Source organism: Hesperophylax consimilis, chromosome 22 (assembly GCF_061612785.1).
Source record: "Hesperophylax consimilis isolate HC1 chromosome 22, BYU_Hcon_1.0, whole genome shotgun sequence".
NCBI classification, from domain to species: Eukaryota; Metazoa; Arthropoda; class Insecta; order Trichoptera; family Limnephilidae; genus Hesperophylax; species Hesperophylax consimilis.
In genome coordinates, this window is record NC_142857.1 from 16,998,465 (window position 1) to 17,025,319 (window position 26,855).

The window sequence follows — 26,855 nt, forward strand, 5'->3', positions numbered from 1 at the left end:
AAAATGGAAATCCAAAAAAATATGATTACATACATACACTAGCTCACCATGGTTTTAAAAGCCTGGTTGATGAACCTACACGAGTATGGAATGAAAGCAAATCATGCATTGATCATATTTTTAGTAAAACTGATAAATTAACTCAAACCATTATTTACCCTTCTACACTGACTGATCACTACACAATACTTCTATCTATTGATAATAAAAATACATCTATAAATCAAAAAAAGAAATCTGTCATAGCAAAGTCTGAAACAAATTGGGAAAACGTTAAAATCGAGCTACAAATTGCTGACTGGTCAAACCTTCTTGGCAATGATGATACTGATGCTGCTTGGAATTATTTTATTGACTTTACTCAGAACATTATTCTATTAAACACCATAACGACAGAAAAAAAGATATCTCATAAAAATATTCAAATTAAACCCTGGATTAGTCAGAACATTATCAACTCAATCAGGAAAAGAGACGAACTCCACAGAAAAGTAAGAAACCACCCCTATGATATCCATTTACATCGCTTCTACAAAAGATATCGTAACATTTGTAAAAATGTAATCCGTTATGCTAAAGAAGCATTCTATAAAAAGAAAATCGAGGAATGTAATAATGATTCCCGGAAATTCTGGCAGATTATAAACGAAATTACAAACGCTAAAGCCTCGCACAATGTTAAAAACATTAAAGAATTAAACATTGACAGGATACCAACATCTTTTGCAGAACATCCAGAAAAAATTCTCAACTTTACAAACAACTATTTTTGCAATATAGGCTCGAACTTAGCGAATAAAATCAAACAATCTTCATCTACTGCCGATAAAACAGTGTGGAATGAAAATGTCAATCAAGAAAACTCCCTTAACATAGTCAAGATAACAAGTGAAGATATAAGAAATACCATAGCCTCCCTAAATACAAATACCTCATCGGGAAATGAACTGATATCAAACAGAGCAATTAAATATCTACTAAATGAGCTAATCTACCCACTGACGTACCTTGTAAATCTTTCAATAAGAAAAGGCTTTTTTCCCACACGTCTTAAAGTTGCTACGATTATTCCAATATACAAAAGCGGTCCCAAAAATGATATATCTAACTATCGACCAATTAGTCTATTACCTACACTATCGAAAATATTGGAAAAAGTAATAAAAAAACAAATGGTTAAATTTTTGGATGAAAATAAAATATTATCAACGACGCAATACGGTTTTAGGGAAAACCTGGGTACTGGTGATGCTATAGCTAAAGTAACAAATACAATTATAAAAAAACTGGATGAAGGTAAAAAATGCTTGGCAGTTTTTATTGACCTTCAAAAAGCTTTTGATACAATTGAACATGAAATACTATTTTATAAATTAAAAAAAAATGGAATAACACAAACAACTCTAAATCTAATTAAAAGTTACTTAACTGGAAGAGAGCAGTATGTACAAATTGGTAATAAAAGTAGCAAAACTCTATCAATCAAGTACGGTGTCCCTCAAGGAAGCGTATTGGGTCCAATACTATTTCTCATTTATATTAATGACCTTATGAGTCTTCCCATTGAAGGAGACATAATGAGCTTTGCAGATGACACTGTCATTATATTCTATGAACAAAATTGGACAAGCACACATAAAAAAGCGGAGCAAGGTCTGACTGTACTCCAAAACTGGTTAAAAGCAAACTCCCTTACATTAAATGTGAGTAAAACTAAATATCTAACTTTCTCTAAAACCAACAGAGGTCAACCAACGAATGAGCATACACTCAAATTACATGAATGTCTAAATAAATATCCGCAATGTTCTTGCCCGCATATAGTCCAAACTAAAACAATTAAATATCTTGGGATCGTAATTGACGACAAACTTCATTGGGATGCACACATCGAAGGAACCTCAAAAAAGCTAACAAAACTCATCTATTTCTTCAAAAAATTACGAAATATCTTGTCAACTACAGATCTAAAGAAAGTATATTATGCGCTATGCCACTCTCTACTGGAATATGGAATAATAGGATGGGGCTCAGCATCATCAAACCATATTAAACTACTAAAGAAAACTCAAAATTGGATCATAAAGACCATATTAAAGCTCCCCGTAAGGACGCCAACTACTGATATTTTTAATCTGTTTGATGTTCCAAGTTTACAAAAAATCTATGCTAAAAATATTCTAGTTTATCACTTAAAAAATAAACCAGAGGCAAACCCCTCTCACGATCATAAAACGAGAGCCAAGCAAACAGACATGCTAAATATTCCTAAATGTAATTCTACCTTTGGACAAAGAAACTCTGAATTTTTAGCAATTAAATTATATAATAAACTCCCTCTCAACATCAAACAAAGGAAAACGAAAAATAACTACATTAAGGACATCAAATTTTGGCTTAAGGAAATATCGGAAGAAGAACTAACTAATATATTTAAAACATCATCTTAGTTGCTGAAAACGTATACTAACATATATAGTCCCCCTCAGCACAGGATCTCCTAGTGAGGAGGACTTCAATGATCTGTTTTAATTATATATATATATTTTATTTCATGTGCCATACAAAAATGTACTTAATTATTTTAAAAAGTAACTAAATAAAAAAAAAAAAAAAAATAAAAAAAAACATATATGTAAACTGGATTTTATATAACATACACATAAAAATACATTGTAATACGTAGCAACAATCCCACAAAGGCAAAGTCTGTGCATGGGTATTATCAGAGATGTGCTTTATTTCAAATAAATCCATTTCAAATGGAAATGCAAAATGCAAAATGGGTATTTTCCATTTTGCATTTTAAATGCTTTTCTAAAAACCATTTTGCATTTTGCATTTTAAATGCTTTTCTCAATGCGTTTTCCATTTTAAATACTTTTTTGCAACATTCTTCCTGTTATCTCCATTCATCTTTTCATCATAGGCTAAGTATATCAGTCGGTCCTCAACCTCGCTATGAGAGATAATTTACGTCTGTCAAGTTGCTACCTGGTAGGAGCCCTGGCAATCAAGTGATACCATTAAAAAAATACAGTGTGTGGCAAGCCTACGCACGACGGAAGTGAAACTTTTAGTATTCCTCTCTCTCTCTTTTCATTTCATATTATTATTATTCAGAATACTGTACATTATAGTTTTAAAAAGCATAAATTTATTTATAGGCGTGTTGTTAACAAATGAACGTTTAACTAGATTCCTAATATTGACATATTTATAAGTAGCATGTGATAAAAAAAAATTAAAAGTTATAAAAATATGGGATTCGAACCCGGGTCCTGCATAACGAGTGTCGAACGCTCTGCCTCTAGACCGCGAGGAGAGGTATCTCGCGCGACGAAAACCGCGTATACAACGTGTACTCCTATCACATAACGTCTCGTTAACGCTTTATATAGGGTTGAATCGAAGATATATCGGCAGTGTGAAGTCATATCTGTCGTTTTTCAAAATATTTCCGTATATTTGTCCGTTTTGGAAAAGATCTATCGTGTTTTAACAGTCTCATACCCGTATGGAGTCTGAATTTGAAAAACATTTCTAAATTTTGAAAAACTCACTTACGGCTGTGTTTTTTTACTAAAAAAGACTAGTCACGCACGTCTGCGAGGGTAATTAGTTGCGTTATCGGCCTTGATTAGTAATTTTAATGATTCAAAATAAAAATAATTAATCAAAATACCGAGTGACTCTACCGGCTCGATTTGTAAGCTATATTTCGACCAAAATATCATATAGTCAAAATATCTAAAAGTCGCAGCACGAGAGCATTTTATCACTTTTCCTCGTATTAAAAAAATCACAAAAAGAAAAAAAAAATTACTTAAAGCGGGGATCGAACCTCGGTTCTTCACGACGAGAGTCGGGCGCTCTGCCTCTAGACCGCGAAGCTGAGTTTGGAGAGTGACCTAAACTAGGTATATAATATTAGCTAGGCTCCTATAGCGAAATGATCACGGTTTTTCGTGACGGTCATGAGTCGGTTTTACTCCGGTCCACAAAAATGCATAACGCGCGTAAAGAAGTTTGACTTCAAAAATACAGATTCAAATAGTGAATACGGGACCATGACGCTGTAATATTAAATTTTAGATAGCAGTTTCTATTTTTTTACGTTGCCAACATTAGTCCCGAGCAAATTTTTTTTGTTTTTAATGGTTTCATAATCTGTGGTCGTGGTATTTTTGGATTTAAAATCATGTAAGTACTGTAATTAATATTATTATATCTCATATCGAACTATCTACCTATGCACGCTTCCTAAAGAAAACCAATATATTATTCTAGAATTGTAGAATGCTATGTTAGTATATTCAGTAGTTTAAGAATATACAAGTGAAGATGAATTTAGATGGATAATTTGTATGGCATTACTTATCTTATTTCATTATATAAATATATGAAGTATTTGCATCAAAGATGTTACCATCATTGGCAGCATTGAGAATGGAAATGTTTCCGCCACTTACTCAACTGGTTCAAAGGTTTTAAAAGGAAGCATGGTCGCTACTACAAGTACAATATGCGCTACAGTGTCGCATCCATTTTTTAAAATGAAGTGGACACCTAAAAAACAGAAGGACAGAGTCCGTTCAGTGCACAGACATAGGAATTAATAGACGAGAAGATAATGGCGAGGGGTAAAATCAACTGTTGAAGAACGAAGGGGGTTAAGCTGACTGTGATTCGTCAATAAATCAATCTGACAGTAAATAGGCATCTCGCATTATAATATCACCATTTAGTTCTTAAAACTAAAATCTGCTTTTGAATGAATAGACATTTTTACATGGGAGCGCAAATTACTCGCCACGTTATGAACTAATTTGCGAAGTCCAAATTCGGCAAAGTAAATTTCTTCTGTTGGCAGAGTCGTAGTTAGTTTCAGAGTATTTAGTTAAGACACTTTTACAAATGTTTCATAATTTACTTACCCCAGTAAACAACGATGAGCACACTTGAGAATCGCTACATTGTGATGTGATAGTATATGTTTCTAAAACTGATCCATATAATACGGTGTGAATAAGCTTAAAATAAAGTAAAATAATGCTTACTTATGGAATGTAATACGACAATTGGGTTTATTCTCTTTTTCACATCTATTTTTACAAGTTTTCATATCACAAGTCAACATTTTGCCGTGTTATTTCGTAAAATGTTGCAGTAATAAGGCTGCTTTACTTTAGCTTAGTGCGTAGCATTCTCGAGAATGGATCTCAGGTATGGGGGCCAGAGGACACTGTCTATGTACTAATGGTCGAGAAGATACAAAAAAAGTTTTTACGATACCTCTACATGAGAGAGTTTGGTTATTACCCATGGCTGTTTCCAACAGCATTTATCTCGGGGATGCTGGGTATATGCAGCCTTAGTTCCAGAAGGGATGTTGCATTACTCCTGATGGCGTATAAGCTACTAAACGGTTTAGTATCAATACCAGACATTCTGGCTAAAATAGGATTTTATGTCCCGGATAATTTCGCGCGAGGCCGCCAACACAGGCTTTTGATTCTTCCTAGGTGCAGAACTAACTTACCAATGGTGATGCCCTTGGGAAGAATCACTAGGTTAATTAACTGCCTCGCAGGAAATGTGGATATTTTCCACATGTCCTACAACGTATTTAAACGTGAAATATTATTATTCAATACTTAAAATTGTAAATCTAAATTTGAAACTTTTTTCTTTGTCCCACTTGTAAATGTACCTATTTGTTATTCACTTTTTTGTAAATGTTAATTATCGATATTGCAATGTTCTGGTTCATACTGTTTTTGCAAATAAACAATAAATAAAATGAACCGATGATGCCTCGACCATAGTTCGCACAAGAATGATGACGTCACGTTTTCAAATTTCACTTGAGGCCATACGCGAGCCCAGCCGGCTCCAATGGAACCGGTATGGGGAGTGGGGATAATACGCTTTTAATCACTTAGGGCAGGTCTACTAATATTCATATGTCTATGGTTCAGTGTTTTCACTACAAATAAGGAAATTAAAAGAAAGTACCAAAAATGTTATGTAAATCCACAAGGTGGAACTAATAGTCTTGTACAAGATGAATCTTATTTTTTTCGAAGATAATGAAGATTCATCTGATTCTTCCGCAGCAACAGCAGGAACTCCGGATTTAGAAGCCTTGCAATACCTTCAAGACAAAAGAACCGATTTTGAAATGTTTCATGCAAAGATATTAGAAGAACGAGATATGCTATGTTGGCCGCCGGACCGTAGGCGGAGTTCTACCTAATTAGGGTACTTTGAATACTATCGGGACGTGTACGCACAGAAATCTGTTCTATGTATTAGTGCGGATACCTTAGCGTAAGCGAAGGTGTGCAGTAGTATTGGTGAACAAAACCGGCGACACTGGGCAAAACAATTCCACGCAGTATGAACTGCTCATAGCACATCTCGTTCTTCTAATATCTTTGGTTTCATGACTACCTTACTGTTAAGCACATGTTCATCAAATGCAATACTTGTCTTCCAAGTTCAGCACCAGTTGAATGTCTTTTTTCAAATGGAGGTATAATCATGAGACCTCATAGAAGAAAGATGAGTGATGATTTTTTGATAAGGTCGTACTTCTAAAATCTAATAATGGCTAAGGCTACATAATACCTACATAATATAGAATATATATTGGTTTCCTCAAATTTGTATTATATTATCTGTGGGTTTTCTAGTGCGCCTGCTTGGAGTTTTCTGTGACAATCTATGGTCAAATAATGGGTGCGCACTAGAAAACAACATTTTATATTGTCTGATTGTCTCACTGTCCTGTATTTCTTTATTTTTCACTGGTGGATGTCCCCTCACTAGAGAGTTACTACACAAATGATGATGGCCCTAGGAAAAAATCATTAAAAATGACAATATTTAGTTAATAATAGATTCTATTATATTCCACTCAAATTCAATTGTTTTTTACACGGTACATATCAGTATGTATCATTTGTTATTCCACAAGTTGTTCTACATTGATGTCCATTATTAAATGACAAAGTTGTTTAAAATTTCAATCATTATTTTAATCTTGAGAAACCATTTTGCATTTTCAATGCATTTTGAAAATAGGTATTTTGCATTTTGCATTTGAAATGCTTTTCTAAAAACCATTTTGCATTTTGCATTTTCAAATGGAAAAGTTTTGACCCATTTCCATTTTGCATTTCAAATGGTTTTGGGTACCCATTTTGCACATCTCTGGGTATTATAGTAGATTGGTTCCATGATATTTCATCAAAAAAATCAACACAACTTTAAAAAGTGATAAATATAAACTTGGTTTAATTACCTATATAACCTATTTAACCTAGTTTTTGAATTTCTCATTTTGATGACATACCCGGCCACCGTTTTTTATAATAGTTAATTTTTGATCTAACAATGTCTCATCAAAAGTTGTAATTAGTGTGCTTAATTATCTTCCTATGCACCGGCCTGTCACCTGTCTCTCTTCCGCACAGCACTGATCCTAAATTCAAAAAGGTTTGTTCGTCATCTCTACAGTTATAAGACATTACTTTTGTATTGTGTTCCAGGCAATGGATGTATTTGGAGCCTATCTTCACCTCTGAGGACATTGTAAGGGAGCTCCCGGCGGAGTCCAAAAAGTATCGTTCCATGGAGAGGACTTGGAGAAGAGTGATGCTGGCTGCACTAGAGATGCCAAAGGTAAGCTTGTATTTGTATGGAACCCCACGCCATCTTGAGAAGTGACATTTGACTGTAAATATAGAATTGTCTGTATCTTCTAAAGACCTGTTACTAAAGCATGTATAATCACGATTTGATTAGATAATAGTGATCTGCCCCAATATCCGGCTGCTGGAGAGCCTGCAGGAGGCCATCCATCTGCTAGAGGCGGCTGCCAAAGGGCTGAACGAGTACATCGAGCTGAAGCGCTCCCGCTTCCCCCGCCTCTACTTTCTCTCGGACGACGAACTGCTGGAGATCCTGTCGCGTGCCCGGGAGCCCCTGGCCGTGCAGCCCCACCTCAGGAAGTGCTTTGAGAGTATTGCCATGGTAATTATAAGTGCGTATAATAGTGATCTGCGGCTTCTAGAGGCCGCAACGTTTGCCTCCACTCAGTCCAGCCACCTAATTTGTTAAGTATCCTAACACTCCTTCGTACTGTGGGTTTATTACGAGTTTATTGAAGCCACTTTAGTAATGATTATATGTCATATGTGAGGAGGTCAATAAATTATCAGAGCACACGCCAAGCTCTTGGGACCAATGTTCCACGATATGCCGATGCAGCAGGATCGCTGGGTGGCGATAGACAGCTGGTTGCTACCTGGAGAAGGTATTTACCTAATTGATGACGCAGCGCTCAGGTTCATCCAAAAGCGTTGAACTTTGGAATCGATTCGCTTGGGTTCACCAGCGGTCAATCTCACCGACTGCAAGAGTGGGACCTCGATATTTTACTATACATATAAGGCGTAATTCTAATTAGAATAATAAGTTATATACATAATCGTGTTCATTATGTGTGTAGTAAAAAACTTGCCTGTTAAATTGTTCATCGCCCTTCAGGTCGTAGAGAAGTGGCAACCATAATTTTTTATTGATACTTTTACATGAGCCTCACTGGGTGGTTACCCGTGCTGCCCATTTTATAATTTTTTGTGACTATTAAGGAATGTTATATTAAGGAATAACATAAAATAAATTAAACAAAATAAAGTAAAAGTAAGGAAATTAAAATAATTAAGGTAGTTATAAAAACTAAGCAATGTGTATATAATTATTAGTCCGGTTGTGTATGATATGTGTACTATGTAGGTAGATTTTTGAAGAAAAAAAAATTGTAATATATCCTTTTTTGTTTTTTAATCCGTTTCTTAATTTTGTTTGTGAAATGTTTTTTTGTTTTCCTCATGTTTTGTGTTGAGTTTGACTCCCTATATATGCATTATTATTTGTTATTCTGTTCTCTCTCATACCGCCTCCTATGTTCTGCCTACGTTCCAGTTGACCTTTGAGGCTGACAAGAAGATCACGGCTATGCACTCGTGCGAGGGGGAGGTGGTAGCACTGCGTCGGGAGTTCTACCCCGTCGGCAACGTAGAGAACTGGCTCAGTCTGTTGGAGGATACCATGCAGAATACTGGTAAGCCTTTAAATGGGTACTTATTATTGATGCTTGCTCTCAGATGGTAACTGATGCATTGAACTGGTCAATCTCGTCAAACCTAAAAAAGATACATATTTAATATCAAGACAAAACTAACACAAACATTTTCTTACAAAACCGAAATCAATCTCGTCATTTCATTTATCATGAAGTCAGAAGCCGCAGATCCAATGATGACAAACACATACGTAATAAAACTTCGAAATCGGCATTTGTCCTTCTTTTTGTATTTTTATTATTATTTAATCCATCTATCTGTATCTTAATACACATATAAAAATCACTTGTCACTGTGTTCGTACCTGCTAATCTCCGTAATCTCAGAATCTCATCCAAAAATACATACAACTACAAATTTTAACTCCCCTACTTAGAAGGCAGTCTGTGGCAGGACAACGTCTTATATTATAAAATGCATTCCAAATGGTTGAGTTAAATTCTAACTGGTTTCTAATAATAGTATTTTTTTTAATTTATCCTGCTCGTAGATAAGTAGTCGACCGATATCGCCGAAAATTTCAAAAGTTTTTGGTTATTAGTGACAGGAGTGTTTAGAGATGTTAAAATTGAGGAATACTTAACGTAATATCTGTGAACCGTAATGAGAAACGGGCTCGAATTAAAGTCACTGTAATGTAGTTTTTTAACAGTAACATTGTGGTATACAGATGTGAATGGTGGACGAAGTCGTAGGTGCCCGAGAAAGACATTAGCAAAAGCGAAGCATTGCAGGAATCCAATAGTCTATTTATATAAAGGAGAGTGTCGGAGACGTGCGGTGAGGATTTGATTTTCATACAAATCTTTTGTTCTGAGATTGATAAAATTTTGCGCACTTGGCCTTCAAAACAAAAGGAAGATCACTGTCTACATTAGATTCCAAAAAACTCTGTGAAAACCCCGGGGACTTCAGCTAGTATTATATAAGTGTCCCCGAGTGGGTTTGTTTTAATACAAATCTACAGTTTTATTCGAGATTGATGAGATTTTGCAAACATTACCTTCAAAACAAGAGGAAGGTCACTGTCTTTATGAGGTTTTGAAAACCACCCCCATTCCCTTTCTCCCCGGGGCGATCTCAGGAACTTCATAATAATAAACAGATTGCAGCAATAATTGCATTCAAATAACACAGTAAATTTTAATTGTAATAAAATTTCGAAACCCAATCAAGTATTTTTTTTATATACACGAAAAATAATAATTTCCATATTGATGTGTTCGTACAAACAGGTCTCCAACTCGTCTTGGAAGGAGTTTAATAATAAAATGGTTCTTTTATATTAATCAGGGATTTTTTTAATTATTTTTTTTTTATGTGACACCTCACAAGAGTGTCCCTGCCTGTGCAGTGTACAGACAGGGGAACTATGTCACCACCCGGTTGGGCGGCGTTGTGAGGCGGAATAAGGTAGGGGCTGTAGGAAGGGATTTGTTAATGCGGGCCTTGAAGAGGCTCGGATTATAGGAGGGAGGAAAAACAGATGCCGGTAGCTCGTTCCACATACGAGCCGACTTACACAAAAATGAGTCGTAAAAACGGCCCGTTCTCATGAAGCCAACGTCAACCGTGAACGGGTGTTCAGTTCGTGTCCGTCGAGTTTCGCGCACGTGCACCGGTGCATCAGGAATCAATGCTGCTAGCTCCTTGGAGCAGGCTCCATTGAAATACCCGTAGAACAGACACAGCATGCCTACATTGCGTCTATGCATTAGAGAAGGCAATTTATTAATACTCCACGTATTATAATGGTGACTCGATAGTCGACCTAACTAGAAGCTTGCTAATTGGAATCTGCCACAGTGAGATTCCCTGAGAGCCTTCCCACTGGCCCTGGCGACAACTGGCCACTGGCTCCATCTTGCGGATTTCCACGCAAGCCCTATGCACTGCCATCTGTGCGTGCATCTATGAAGCTCTTACTTCCTAACACATATGAATATATAAATTTTTAAGTCATAATATTTTTCAGTTGAGTTTTGTCAATAAACAGGATTTGCGTCGATATTTTGTGCCGTCCATACAATTTGGATAACATTACATGATTCATTAGATAAAACACATGATAATATTATTTATTTTGTAGTGCGCCTCGTGTTGGTTGACTGCGTGAAAGACCTGTACCTAAAGCCGCGCCGGGAGTGGGTCCTGCTATGGCCTGGACAAGCCGTTATCGCGTGCTCCCAGACTGCCTGGACTGCCTCGGTGGAGGAAGCCATCGTGTCGCGTCACCTTGAAAAATGCAACACTACCATGCTGAGGAACGTAAATACATTTTTGCCATACTATATATATTATTTTTATTTAATTCCTTTGAATAGGTTCCATGACAAAACAGAACAGTGAAGAAATGAACCAATCAACCAACCTAACCTAACCTATTATTTTTTCATGTTTTGGTTTATCCGGTTACCCTCAATTTTATCTATTGGGTATATTTTTGAAATAAATATTTTTTAAATTTTCTATGTTGAAAAGGTTCCACTACAACTCAGGACAGTGGCAATCAACACGCTTTTGAAAAATGATATAAAATCAAAAAGTGATGAAAAAAAAATCATCCCTCTAAACCTAATCTAACGTAACCTTGTTTTTTTCTTCACTTTTCTTGACCCTAAATCACTTTTGATAATTTTGTAGACTTGCAAATGTCCTTAGTTGGCCGGTTACTATTGAAAAACATGCCGAGATAAGACTAGTTTTCCATTTTTTCATTGAAATGTATATAAAATGTATTTTTAACTCCATTATTTCATAAGCTAACGAAGACAGTATTGGTGTTTAGTGTAGTTTTATTCACATCTTCACCTCAACACATCTATATATTATTGTCCTCAAATGGTATAATTTTACTCTTAACCTCAAAGATTTTAAAGTTTTCTATTTATGTTTTCCCCCCATTAATTTATTCTCGTCTCCATTTTTTTGTTTTGTTTATTACCATTTAAAAATAGAACATATTCAAATATTGAGGAACATCTACTAAAAAAGTACCTACCCCAAATTCATAACATTTAAAAATAATCTCGTAATGATTTGTCTAAAATAAATAGAAAAACATGTTCATCTTATATACGTGTTTACTTACAGTTGGATAGTCTCCGAGGCCTTGTGAGAGAGAATCTCGCCTATTTGCACAGAGAAATTCTATCTGCCCTTATTGTAATAGAGGTCCATGCCCGTGACATCACCCAGTCCCTAGTCAATGCTCAAGTCAAAAGTGTCTATGACTTTGAGTGGATCTGTCAGTTACGGTTAGTTTTTTCCAAAAACTGTATAATAATTATAATACCCCCAACTTCTGATATTTTCCATTCAGTCTTGGTTTAATTTCATATATTTTAATGGATTTTATGCCTAATTATGCCATGCTTTACTAGCGCCTCTAGCGGCAAGAGTTGGCAGCAACCAAGTATTATTAATCATCACTTTTATGTTGCCAAGGGGACATTGTTGATCAGAACCGTCAGAGATCTGTTTCACACACAGCTGTCGACCACCTCTGTGGTGAAATGGGGTAAAGGTTACGAATTCCGCTTCACGGTAAATATGGAATGTTTACTTTGAATTAATACTTGAATTTAATTATATTATTACTAAAAGTTACTATAAATGTTGGGGAACCTTTAATAACGCCTGCTTGCATCCCCTTTAGAGTTATATCCCAGTTTTTAAGTAGTTTGTGGGCTACGCTAGGTTTGTATAGACTGGTTTGTGATTTAATTCTAATACGATATTATGAATATAATCCAACTCTTGATATGAACATAGTCGCCGTCGGCTGCGACTATAACGGCGCCGCATACTAATTGACATATCGCGTAAGTGACTTAATAAACGAAATTAAAATTAAAAGTGCATATTTTTCCGTCTCCTCCGACATAATAAATCATGTTTTGAATTAATAAAGCTAAATCCATTTATTTGAACATGAAATATTGCGTATTAAGAGTGAAGCGGAATAAGAGAAAAATAATTGAAATGGTTTAATCTAAGGATGATTCTCAAAGTTTTGACATTCATGGACTCTCAAAAGTCCCAATAATCTCAGTGTTATGCCGGGATCACACAAAGACAGTACAATACTGTCTTGTCCCAGCTCCAGACCCATTGTCCTAGTTTGGAGGAGAAGACAATTAACCGAGACATTGTTCCAGAGTCTTACCCTCACCCAATTGCCGCCACTAGTCATGTTGGGCATGTTGGTAGCTTTGCAGTAATTAATTACCAATAAGGAAAGTTTATTTTTTTTTATTCTTTCTTGATTGCTTACTGTATTTTTATTGACTCTTTAATTCTCTGCTGGCGCAGACTCGTGAAAAATCACGGGATGTAAAATTTTAAATCAAAAAATTACCAAGCATTAAACCACAATCAGCTGCTTAGAAGTAGCAGTAGTTTTCGCACCCTTGAGGTGATTTTCTCCTGAAAATGGCGCTATACAAATAATCCAATCATCATTATTATTAGCAGTTTGTCACTTATACCCTTTTGGCTTGAAACAGTCGATCTTGAATTTTTTTCTTTTTTAATGTAAATACCGCACAAGACGCCCAACTGCTGCCAACCGTCTAGAACCAGTAGGACTATGGAATCCCCATTTGGAATATGTTGTGAAGCAGGGGGTAGTGGGGAGGGAAAGGATATAGGAAAAGGAAGGTAAAGATGCTAGTCAGATCTGATCACTAAACATAGTTAAAGCCATTTCAAGTAACTTTTCGATACTATTTTTTAAATTTTTTTATGCCATGCTAGGGATACCCCTGTGTTATGGCGGGTGAAGTTTACAGATTGAAGAATTTAGTAATATACATAATAGTTAAGTCAAGTGGACTGGTTAAAGGAGTTAGAGAATAATACAAATATTGTAAATATTTAAGTCATTAAAACAATGAAAATAGTTAATAAAATTCAAATAATTGAAGAATATGGGATATTTAAAATAATTATAGAAAAGTTTAAATAATTAGATGAGTAGAAGAATTGAGATTACACCCATATAGACAATTTGGAGAAGAAAGACAACTAGTAAAAGTAAAACATTTGTGAGATTTAAAATTAGAATTAAGAATATTAAGAGAATTGAAAGAATTACAAGAAAGAGATTAGTGAAAGCAATTAAAAGAGTCAGATAAATCAATATTATGAGGAACATTAAATTTATTATTTGAGCAATGTTATTTAGGTAGTCTAAATAACAAAATTTTATTATGAAAAATAAATTAATTGGATATCCTGTAATATTTAAGATAATCAATGCAGAGTGAGGAATTAAATTAATTGAGATAGTTGAATATTTTAAAAGAATTATATAATATAAGATAAGTAAGTCATTTGAAATAATTGAGTAATTTAAAATAACAAATGATTAAGAAGAGTTAAATAAATAAACAACAAAATCGTTCAAAATATTTAAGTAATTTAAAAAAATTAGATAATTAATCATAAACAACAAAATAGTTCAAAAAAAATAAAAAAAATTAAGAGAATTAAATAAATTAAGATAATTTTAAAAGTTGAATAAATTTATGAAATCTAAATATTAAATAAATTAACAAATAGATTAGTATAATAAAATAAATGGTGGTCTTTCACTCTGTTCAGTTTTTCTTTACGATCTTGTGTTTTATTAGAAAAGCCACCCTATATAAGTTTATTTCCAGGTACTACGTAGTGGGCCCGGAGCCCACGCCGCTAGAGGGTCCCATCAACTATGAAATAGAACAAACAGATGACACCCTGGACACATCCATGTACTACGAGCAGTTCAGCATGCAAGCCATGTTTGTGCGTGCTCTGAACACGTGCTTCCCATACTACAACGAGTATTTGGGTACAAGGTTAGTGCGTAAAACGTCAAAAAACTATCATATCGATAGCTTAAAGTTAAAATATTATATCTCCATAAAATATAATATTGAGAAAACTGAGTTTGAAGATTCGCAAACTTGGAAACATTAGATTTTGTGATATAAGTACAAGTTTTTAGTTACATATTACAAGTATCTCATGTAAATACAATATTTTGGCATTGAATTTGGTTTAGCACAAAGATAAATGTAATTGTTAAGGAGATAAAATATATTTGCTCATAAAAACATTGCTTGGAGGATTTACAATATTTTAATATGTTTATATCTTTGGCACGGTAGATTTAAGAGATGCATTATTTGAACCAACAAAAATTTTGGCTAATTTTAGTATTAGACTCATTTTCAATTAAAACTGGTGATACACTATTTTAACTCAAAAGGGTGGGTTGTTTCGGAGAATTTGAACAATTCATCAAATCGCGAAGTTGATTTTAAAGTTCTGTGAAAGTTCTATTCAAGTTCTGTTATTTAACTTTGAAATTTTATGAATTGCTCAAATTCTCTGAAACAACCCATCCTAAGCCATTGATATTCAATTCTTTTTTGCTGTTATACACTTAAATTTTATATTTACATTAGCATCTCACAGGAGGCCCTGTCTATGTCATCTCTGGGTATGTTGTGTGCAGAGATGTGCTTTATTTCAAATAAATCCATTTCAAATGGAAATGCAAAATGGGTATTTTCCATTTTGCATTTTAAATGCTTTTCTCAATGCATTTTCCATTTTAAATGCTTTTTTGCAACATTCTTCCTATTATCTCCACTCATCTTTTTTTCATAAGACCCAAATATCAGTCGGTCCTCAACCTCGCTACGAGAGATAATTTACATTTGTCAAGTTGCTCCCTGGTAGGAGCCCTAGCAATTGAGTGATACCATTACAAAAAATACTGATTCAAATACTGAACATGGGGCCATGACGCTGTAATATTAAATGTTAGATAGCAGTTTCTATGTTTTTACGTTGGCAACATTAGTCCCGCACAAATTTTTTGTGGTTTCATAATCTGTAGTCGTGGTGTATTTGGATTTACCATCAAGTAATATGTTTGTTCTACATTGATGTCCATTATTAAATGACAAAATTGTTTAAAAATTCTATAATTATTTTGATTGTTTGACCTGAGAAACCATTTTGCATTTTCAATGCATTTTGAAAATAGGTATTTTGCATTTGAAATGCTTTTCTAAAAACCATTTTGCATTTTGCATTTTCAAATGGAAAACTTTTGACCCATTTCCATTTTGCATTTCAAATGGTTTTGGGTACCCATTTTGCACATCTCTGGTTGTGTGGAAGGTATTTTTATGGAAAGAAAGATACAAAGTTTTGCAAAGTAGAAAATTTTGAGGGGTTGGTAGGAATTTGGGGTTCAGTGTGTCCTGGAGTGACAGACTTTTGAATCCATCTTTCCTTCGAGAAAGTCCAGCTGGAGAGGTCAAAGGGTCTCCCTCAACTGGTCTCTCCCCGTCTGGTCCGCAAGCAGTTGGTGGGTGGATGCATCCGCCGCCAAGCACTGGACAAACATCACCGCATTAATCTGGGCACCCCTATTAGTCACCAAACATAGCGAACCACTTGGAGTGACCTATAGCAGAGGTGTTGGATTTCCCAATGAATCGTTCCCGGGGCGGCGATACCCACACCTGCCATATATGTATAATAATTATAACCTAATATAAAATCATGCATCTTCAAGCAGTGATTGCATGACGATCTGCAGTTCTCGTGGAAAAAAAAAGTAGCAGGGTGTGTTTTCCCAACCTACTACAGTACGTAAACCGTAGCAATGACAATAATGCATTGTACATCAAATTGGCTCATGCCCGTATCGTAATTAAATTTCGCATTGAAATCTCATTACATATCGCTTCAATATAAATTTACAAATTGTATACCAAATCAGTTCTATGCCAACTTCTAATAATATTATGGGAAGGGTTTTATTTCAACAAACCTACACTCAATCCTTTCAAATGAGGTCTCTAGAGTGGAAGCCGGTGCACAGTTCAGTGATTGCAATTTACTTAAGTGCAAGTTATAATTTGTTAGATGGTCTGTGCACTTACAAATATTATGTAATAACAATATTAGGTGAATTAGAAACCAAAATCAATGATGTTTTGTAGTCCCCGCCTGGTGATAACACCTCTGACGGACCGCTGCTACCTAACGCTGATGGGGGCAATGCACCTCAAGTTCGGGGGTGCTCCAGCGGGTCCCGCCGGGACTGGCAAGACGGAAACTACTAAGGTATGATTATAAAAATTTGTTAGAAACTACCAACATAAGATTATAAAACACTCAAATGAAATTAATTAAATGGGTTATCTAGGTTTATGAAAGGTTATATGTTTGCTAGGTTTGGTGAGAAAGCCAATACCGGCTAAGAGGTAGCTGAAGATTCTCTAAGTCTTTTAGTTTGTTAGGTTAGGTGAGGTCCACTATTGCCTGTGAAAATTTTAAATCATATCTCAGTTCTTTTTTGATTAGGATTTGGCAAAAGCCCTGGCCGTGCAGTGCGTGGTGTTCAACTGCTCCGACCAGCTGGACTTCATGGCCATGGGCAAGTTCTTCAAGGGGCTGGCGAGCGCGGGTGCCTGGGCTTGCTTCGACGAGTTCAACCGCATCGATGTGGAGGTGCTCTCTGTGGTGGCCCAGCAGGTGGTGTCCATACAGCGTGCGCAGATCCAGAAGCTGTCCCGCTTCATGTTTGAGGGCACGGAGATCGGGCTCAAGCCGTCTTGCGCCGTGTTCATCACCATGAACCCAGGATATGCTGGTACCTACATCCTTTTTAACCTTTTCATGGCCCCAATTTGCAAAGCCAGTTCATGCCAATATGTAATTTATGATCAGCTTAAGTAAGAAAGTTTTGACTGTCCAAATAGGAAGCCGTCTTCGAATACTCATATTTACGAATTTAGTTGATATTAATTACATATTTTTGGAATTAAAATTGTCTTTGAATAAGGGATGTTTTTGTTCTAAGTATTACTATTAAAATTAATCTCCTGATTGTTGTTCGTAGTGAGTATGATTGATTGATGGGTAGAGATGGCTTTGACGAGCTCTCTTTTTGCTCAAGTGTTGAGCCCTTAATATCCCTCGAACCCTCAATATCCCAGAACACTACTTTAAATCATTCACTGCTCAAACATCACATCTCTGGAATGAGGCTGCCCTTTGATGTACAGGGTGCTATCTCAAATGTCTCTTTGAAGGCTAAAAACAGACTTATTTCTCTTCCCACCGGAAAAGAAGAAGGGAAATGAAGTGCATGACTATTAAGATCTGGTCTGTCATCAGAACGAGAGGTACTTCGAGTATCTTCCACTATTGAACAAGGAGTATATATACTTTTTTCTAAGTATATTTTATTTAGTTATAAAATTTATTGTTTTATATCTAGTGGACATCTATTCTTAAACTACTATAAAAATATTCTATTACATACATACCAATATTTGGACTTCACAACATTGAGACATAACCCACGAAAAACTGCAAGACTTCTGGCTTCCTTAACATTTAAAGAGAGTTCATTGAAAATTTTGAAACCTTTATAATAAATATTGTTTTGTATTGCCGATAAATTTGTCTCAGGAAGCCGAAAATCGTTGCAGTTTCTCGTAGGATAGTCCTGGATTATAGTCTGGAGTATATTAATAATAACACTTTTTAACATATAATCTGGTAACATTTTATTTTTTTAACTTGTATATAAATGCTAGAGTATTATAGACCAAACGCTTAGCTATACTGTAGTTGAATTTATACAACCTGATTTACGCAACCATCATGAGACTGTGATACATCGGCAGCTATTTGATGATGACGGATGTTTCATCCACATACACTGTCAAAACATGCCAAGTGATGGTATAGATTGCATTGAAAAAGCCAGCATTAGAAACGTTAAATTATATTTGTTGTAATAATTCCAGGAAGATCCGAGCTGCCCGATAACTTGAAGGCTCTGTTCCGCCCCGTGGCCATGATGGTGCCCAACTTCGCCCTGATCGTGGAGATCTCCCTGTTCTCCTACGGCTTCATGAACGCCAAGCCGCTTTCCATCAAGGTGGTCACCACCTTCAAGCTGTGCTTCGAGCAACTCAGCGCCCAGGTTCTCTATTATTCATTTACTTCATGATATTTAGATCTTCGTCCCTGCTCCAACGACCTTTGACTATCGTTATGTTTCCCTTTGAATTTATAGAATATAACTATTAACGAATCCATCATCCTCACACGTGTTACTAATTCCTGCTGTGCAAAGACACTTGAGAGTCTTGAGTCGTTTTTACATAAATGTAACTTTGTTAAAAAAAAATTTAAATTACAGCCCTTGTAGTGCGCCTTAAAGGAGTAACCATTATGTTACTTACAACAGGGTGGGAAAGTGGTGGATCCTCTCAACTGTTCAATTACTTTAGTGATTATTATTACAACGAATCATGAGCATTAGAGCAGCTAGGAAATGAGTTATTTTTGTAATTGGGATCCTCCACTAACTGGAAGACTGTATTACCTATCCTTGCAAAGAAATGGTGTGTTAGTCACTATGTATGTTAGTTTTTCGTTATTCTTGAGCCTTCCAGCTTTGTACATCCAAGTGTACCCTGTTTTTCCATACCCATCCCAAATCGGTAGCTCTCTTTGAGATTTCAGCCCATTTCATCTATTGGTTTCTTTTTCTAACCGAGGACACCTTCAATGATGCTGTCATGTTTTAATTGTCAAGGACCACTACGACTATGGCATGCGGGCGGTGAAGACGGTGATAACGGTAGCGGGCAACCTCATCCGGCAGCTGGAAGACACGCTGGACGAGAGGCAGGTGGTGCTGCGGGCCCTTCGCGACGTCAACGTGCCCAAGTTCCTGAAGGATGACCTCATTCTCTTCAATGGTAACGCACACAACATATTGTCAATTTAAGCCACTCCTACCAATCTTCGCATCCTAATATTATGCTGCATACACGGCGCGAAACGCCACTGTTCCATGTTCTTTGTTGCTGATTGCTTTGTTCCTTTTTTGTGTGTATGCCCAGCATAATATTAGGATGAAAGATTGGTAGAAGGAGTAGCTTACATTAGTAATATGTGGTGCATATTTACACCCAGAGCTTACAAATATAATAATTATTATTGATTGCGAAGATAAAAGTTATTGATTTCATTTGCAGGAATAATATCTGATTTATTCCCCCTGGTGGAGAACCCATCAGTAGACCACGGAATATTGGACAAGTCCATCCGACTGTGGATGGTCAAACTCGGCTGTGATGAAGTGGAAAGTATGTATTGTCATTTTACTCTGAGTGCATTAAAGTGCTGTAGGATTGTTGTACTTATGGTCTTGTAATATTTTCATTTATTCCAGCTTATGTACACAAAACCATTCAGTTGTATGAAACAACGGTGGTGCGACACGGGCTCATGCTGGTGGGACCTGCAGGCTCAGGTAAAACTAAGGTGAGTGGTAGATAACCTCTGTATAGCCCCGTAAACAGCACATATATAGTCTTATAGTGGAAGACCACTGATCAGAATAAAAGCATTGTTTTAAATGGCTTTACTAGCTTATATTTCACTACTACTAGTTCTCTTTTTTTATTTATTTTTTTTATTTCTATATATAATTTATAGTTTCACATAATTATTTATATTTGTATTTGGTATATTTCAAACTTATAACTAAAATATGTTGTGTGTAAGGTAGGTTTGAGAAGGCGATACTGTATGTGAGTAATATTGTATGTTTCGTGAACACCTCACTAGGAGAACCTGTGCTGAGGTGTTTATGTGGTTATGTATAGGTGTGACAAGTATTTATGTGTTGTAGAAGAAAGTTTTTATTATTTATAAGTTTTAGTTTTAATTTTTTAATTTTTATGGTTTTTGTAAAAAGAATATTCATAATAAATATGTAAAAAAATATGTTAATATATTGTATTGTAAGTGTGAGTATAGTTGGTAAAATCTCGAAAAACGTGTTTATTTATTATATACTTTTTATGGTTTAGTTATGTTTGGTGAACATTCTTTCTCTGAACAGTATGAACTTTCTTTCTAAACAGTATGAACATTCTTTCTCTGAACAGTATAACTTTCTCTGAACAGTATGTATGAACAGTAAGTAAGTATGAACAGTATGTATGAACAGTAAGTAAGTATGAACATTCTTTCTCTGAACAGTATGTTCCTAATTTTATCTTATTTAATAAATCAAAACCGAAATTTCCCCCTACATTTGTAAATAGGTACCTAAATACCTACCTACTCAATTATAAACTGTAAATATTTTACTTAATTTTTTTTTTTCAAATAGGGAATGTTACAATTTGTCCAATGAAATGTCTCCATCCACCGCCATCTTTTATTCCGTGCTGTAGAAAATGCACTAACAGTTAAAGAGACCTGTTTTCGGACTTTTGCACTGGGTTTAGCAGGCTTTGGTACTAATCCCTGCTACTAACCTATTCTAACTATACTAATATAAATACTAACCCGGTGCAAGAGTCCGAAAACAGGTCTCTTTAACTGTTGAAATAAACGATGGCGGTGCACCATCTCAATGACAATTCTTTTTTCAATCATTCTTTAGGCCGGTAGGTACCATAATATTGATTATTCCGATTTGACAGCTCATAGTACATCATATAACAATAACAATCATCACAAGTCTGACGTTTGTCATTTCGCTCCCTAATAATCTTATATTTTCTTCTAAAAACATCGACATATATCCTACAATTTTTATACCAGCTGATAATATTCGTAGAAGTGAATTAAAATACGAAAGTGAGTGCTTGTCTGGAGTGTCAAAAGTGCTAAATCTAGAGTTTTAGTTATTTTTCAAAAATCTTCAAGCTACCCACAGTATTGTAACCTATTGCAGCCACAAGCCAAACATAAGATGGATACAACATGCAAATATTGCGTTAAGCAGCTGAAAGTGGCTGAGTGTATAAAGTGTTCAACCTGCAAATGCACCATCCATTTCGAATGTGCTGATATTCCGGCAAGTGTTTTTAAACGTATGTCGCAAGGTAAAAAGGATGCGTGGAAGTGCAATAATTGTACCCAAACCCTGGACAATTTAGATACCCAATCCTGCTCCGAAGATCAAAGCAACGTACTCCTAACTGTTGAGATTAGAAAAATGGCGCTACAAATAGAAAAAATGAGCAGTAAAATGGCGGAATTCGAAAAAGTCATCATTTATAATAATAATGTCATGGAAGATTTTTCAAGTAATATGAAATCTATAAACGAAAAATTAGCTAAAGTTGATAAGCTAGAAATGGAGGTCTCAGAATTAAAACAAACAGTTTACATGTTAGAGAGGGGAAACAACGAAAGGGACCAGGAACTACTATCCAACAATATAGAAATACATGGAATGCCTGAGACCACCAACGAGAATCTACCTACCATGATGTCGAATATCGCAACAGTCATTGGATGTCCTCTCCATCAAAGCGACATTGAATACGTTAGCAGAATCAGTAAGCGCCATCGTACACAAGCCACGACAGATGGACGTCCTGGTAACGTAATCGCCAAATTCACCTCCCGCAAGAAGAAGGACGAATTTGTCGCAGCCATCAAAAAAAGAAAAGGAATCACTACCAAGGCCATCGGGATGGTTGGAGCTGACCAGAGGATCTTCGTCAACGACCATCTCACGCGGAAGAATAAATCTATATTGAGGTGCGCTAAAGCCTTCAAAAACGAACACAACTATCAGTTTTTATGGATAAGAAGTGCAAAAATCTACCTACGGAAAAACGAAACATCAACACCCATACACGTCTCATGCGAATTACAGCTAAAAAACCTTATCTAACTACCATTTCAATGTTAAACCACCTATCCTCTAACAACTACTATTTTTTTCGTATTTTTTTTCATAATTTTTTCAATATCACCCTTTTTACATTAACCCCACATGCTAATAATTACACTAACTACTCACTACTACATTCTATAATATACTCACTCACTTTTATTGATAATAATAGTATGTTGTGCTTTGCTAAGCCCAGTGGACTCATGACTAATAACATAACTCTAGAATATAATATTCTTCAAATATATTCTACAGAAACCGAACATAATAATGTAATTACCGAAAATTCACAATGCATGATTCATTAATAATTTTTTATCAAAATTCAAGAGGTTTGCGCTCGAAAACACTGGAATTTCATCAAAATATAATCGCTATTCTGTTTACAGAAATGATAGGGATATACACCGCACTAGTAAATCAACTGGCGGAGGCGTACTCATAGGAATTAAAAAAGAATTTTTTATTACCCCTCGCTCTTGGAAATCAGACGCTGAGGATATCTGGATAACTGTCAATACATCAAAATCAAATCGTCATTGTTATAATATTCATATGTGCTGTGTGTATTTACCTAGCGTCGGTCCAAAATTAACATCATCAGAAAGATTAGCATTATTTACTAGTCATACCAATACTATTTCTGACTTAACAATCCGTTTTCCCAAAGACAAGTTTTTAATCATTGGCGACTATAACATGCCCAATATCGAATGGAATAATCAACAAATGCCAAGTAATAGAGATCAATGCGCACTCGCGTTACTTAACTGCTTATCTTTTGCAAATTTAACCCAATTTAACCATTTACCTAACAAATACGGTCGAATTTTGGACCTCGTCTTCTGTAACACTTCAGTTAATGTGTCGCTTGCCGACCACCCATTAGTTAAAGAAGATGCTCATCATAAATCATTGATTGTAGAACTAGAATTTCCATCCACTATTGCAACCCTCTCAACTCCTCGAACAATAAAATTATTCCATAAAGCAGATTATGCAGAGATCAATGAGAGACTGAAAGAAACCGACTGGTCAACCGTTATAAATGCACCGGATGTAAATACACCGTTAAATTCGTTTTATGTTATAATTGAACAGATTATCGAAACGTTTATTCCTAAGAAAGTTGTGAAATCTGGAAAATATCCACTATGGTACACGGCAGCCTTAATAAAAATAACAAAAGAAAAATTAAAATTCTTTAGAAAATGGAAGCGTTATCGGAACCCCCTTGATTATCTCTCATTTTCATTGCTTCGCAAAAGGCAAAAAACAGTCGCTTCAGCAGCTTACAAAACCTACATTTCTACAATAGAATCCGGTATACAGCATAATGTTAAAAAAATATGGTCCTACGTCAATTCTCAAAGAAAATCTCCTGCCATCCCTGATCATATGAATTACGGTGAAAAAACTGCTAATGACAGTAGAGGAGTAGCCAACTTATTTTCTGAGTATTTTGGATCTGTATTTTCGAATGCTCAACCTGCACATACAAGCAATGCCAGTCTTTGCTCTAATTCAAATAGCATAATCAACTCAATCGAGATCAATGAAGGCATCACATTCAAATACCTTAAGTCCATTGATATCAAAAAGGGGCCAGGGGATGATCAACTTCCAGGGATCTTCATAAATTATTGTAGTAAACAATTGACACCCCCCATTTTTGTTATTTTCAAACTATCGCTATCTGAAGGAACATTTCCCGACAAGTGGAAAACAGCCTTGATTACCCCAATATATAAAAATGGCAGTAAAAATGATGTCTCGAACTATCGACCTATATCCAAATTACCAATACTAAGTAAAGTATTGGAAAAAATTGTTTACGATCAATTATATTCTACTATCTCACCCTCACTCTTAAATAATCAACACGGCTTCATGAAAAATCGCTCCACAACTTCAAATCTTGCATTTTTTACAAATTTTCTTCATGCTCAAATGGATATGCGATGCCAGGTAGATGCCATTTATACGGATTATTCTAAAGCATTTGACCGTGTTAATCATTATATTCTTTTACAAAAGTTATTAGGTCTAGGAATTCACGGTGACCTCTATAGATGGATCGCATCATACGTCAATAATCGGCACCAAATCACGGTTGTCAATGGTTTTGCATCTTGCTTAACGGAAATCGTCTCAGGTGTGCCCCAGGGGTCGCATCTTGGACCACTCTTATTTAATATTTATATAAATGACATTTGCGTTTGCTTTAAAAATAGTTACTTTGTTTTATACGCGGATGACATGAAAATTTATAAAGCTATACAGTGTTTATCCGATTGTATGGAATTGCAAAGCGATCTTGATAATTTGTGCATATATTGTGAATCAAATTTATTGTCCTTAAACATATCTAAGTGTCACTCGATTACATTTACTAGAAATAAAAACAAAATCATCTATCCATACAACTTGAATAACAAACCTTTACAACCTATGTCTACGTGTAAAGATCTAGGTGTTTACTTAGATAGCAAATTAATTTTTGACAAGCACATGAACACATTATTTCAAAATCCTACAGAATGCTAGGTTTCTTATTAAGAATATGCAAAGTTTTCAAAAGTGCTAAGACTCTGAAAATGTTGTTTTGTTCATTGGTCAGAAGTCCACTGGAGTATGCTTCCACAATATGGAATCCTCAATATGTATAAGGTATACATAGATTTAGTAGAAAGTATACAGAATAAATTTTCGAAACATTTACTCAAGAAATACAACAATACTACAAATAATATGTTAACTTTACAAAAAAGACGCACATTGTCAGACCTGTTGTTTCTACATAATCTGCTAAATAATAAAATAGATAGTCCCGAATTGCTATCCGTCATTGGTTTAAATGTTCCAACGAGGCGTACCAGGCACACTACACTATTTCATATTGAAGCCAACAATACCAATGCAGCAAACAATTCAGTTATTACTCGCGCAATCACAACATACACCCATTACGAAAAATTACTACATTTAGACATCTTTCATGATTCCTTTCTAACATACAAAACTAACTTATTAAATTTCTTAGCATGACATATTTCAAAAATATTTTATATCATTTTTCAAAACTCCTATTTATTAACAGTCAATTATTCGTGAGCTTATTATAATTCTTGTTTTCAATTCATTTATTATTTATTATTTTTATTATTATCCACACACTTTCTTCCTTTTATAACAATCTCAGGCGAAATTACGTAATGATATTTTATGGACATACGTAATAGGTACTACAACTATGTAATAACTAAAAATAAATAAATATAAACTCTGGTGGGATAAAAAGGTATTATCCAATATGGCCACCATCTTGAACTGGAACCGCAACATAATAAACAAATTTGCAGACAGGTGAAATGCCAAATGGTTGAGTTAAAACAGGGCTTCGCTACACCTAGTCAATTATTTTTACAAGTCCCTCTTCCTTCGAAGGCATTATCAAACTGTTTTCAGGTTTAAAAACCAATAGGATGTAATAATTACAAAAAGTTATGTACATATGCAGGTATACAATAATGGTAACCGGATAAAAGAGCATTATAAAATGACAGGTTAGGTTAGGTTACTTTATTTTATGTTAGGTTAGGTTTGGTTATTTGTTTTCTTCAATGTTCTGTTTTGTCGCTCTTTTATTTTGTCTCGGAACCATATTATAATATGTTCATTAACAATTGTTGAATAATTTTCAGTGCTACCAGATACTGAGGAACGCCATCACGGCCCTGAAGGGCAAGCCCTGCCCCGACGGCACTCCCTTCACCACCGTTCACACGTTCGCCCTCAACCCCAAGTCCATCACAATGGGACAACTCTACGGGGAATTTGACTTGCAGACCCACGAATGGTAAGTAATAATAATTTCCCAGGTTACGAATAACCTGACAATATTTTTAATTCGTCTAACTGCCACCATTATAAGTGGGTTCATGTTCATGATGGCAGACTTA

At 35.3% G+C, this 26,855-nt stretch overlaps 1 protein-coding gene across 1 annotated transcript in view; it reads left to right on the plus strand.

Moving 5' to 3' along the window:
* Window positions 1–26,855, plus strand: part of LOC149413150 (dynein axonemal heavy chain 1-like) — a 137,506-nt gene that overhangs the window by 64,937 nt on the left and 45,714 nt on the right. The window contains exons 23-35 of the mRNA XM_089645421.1: window positions 7,557–7,689; window positions 7,813–8,040; window positions 8,995–9,133; window positions 11,245–11,423; window positions 12,249–12,412; window positions 14,822–14,998; window positions 17,165–17,288; window positions 17,529–17,817; window positions 18,983–19,161; window positions 19,780–19,945; window positions 20,225–20,335; window positions 20,422–20,513; window positions 26,598–26,752. Coding sequence (XP_089501547.1) covers window positions 7,557–7,689; window positions 7,813–8,040; window positions 8,995–9,133; window positions 11,245–11,423; window positions 12,249–12,412; window positions 14,822–14,998; window positions 17,165–17,288; window positions 17,529–17,817; window positions 18,983–19,161; window positions 19,780–19,945; window positions 20,225–20,335; window positions 20,422–20,513; window positions 26,598–26,752 — 2,136 coding nt within the window. The remainder of the gene's footprint in view (window positions 1–7,556; window positions 7,690–7,812; window positions 8,041–8,994; window positions 9,134–11,244; window positions 11,424–12,248; window positions 12,413–14,821; window positions 14,999–17,164; window positions 17,289–17,528; window positions 17,818–18,982; window positions 19,162–19,779; window positions 19,946–20,224; window positions 20,336–20,421; window positions 20,514–26,597; window positions 26,753–26,855) is intronic.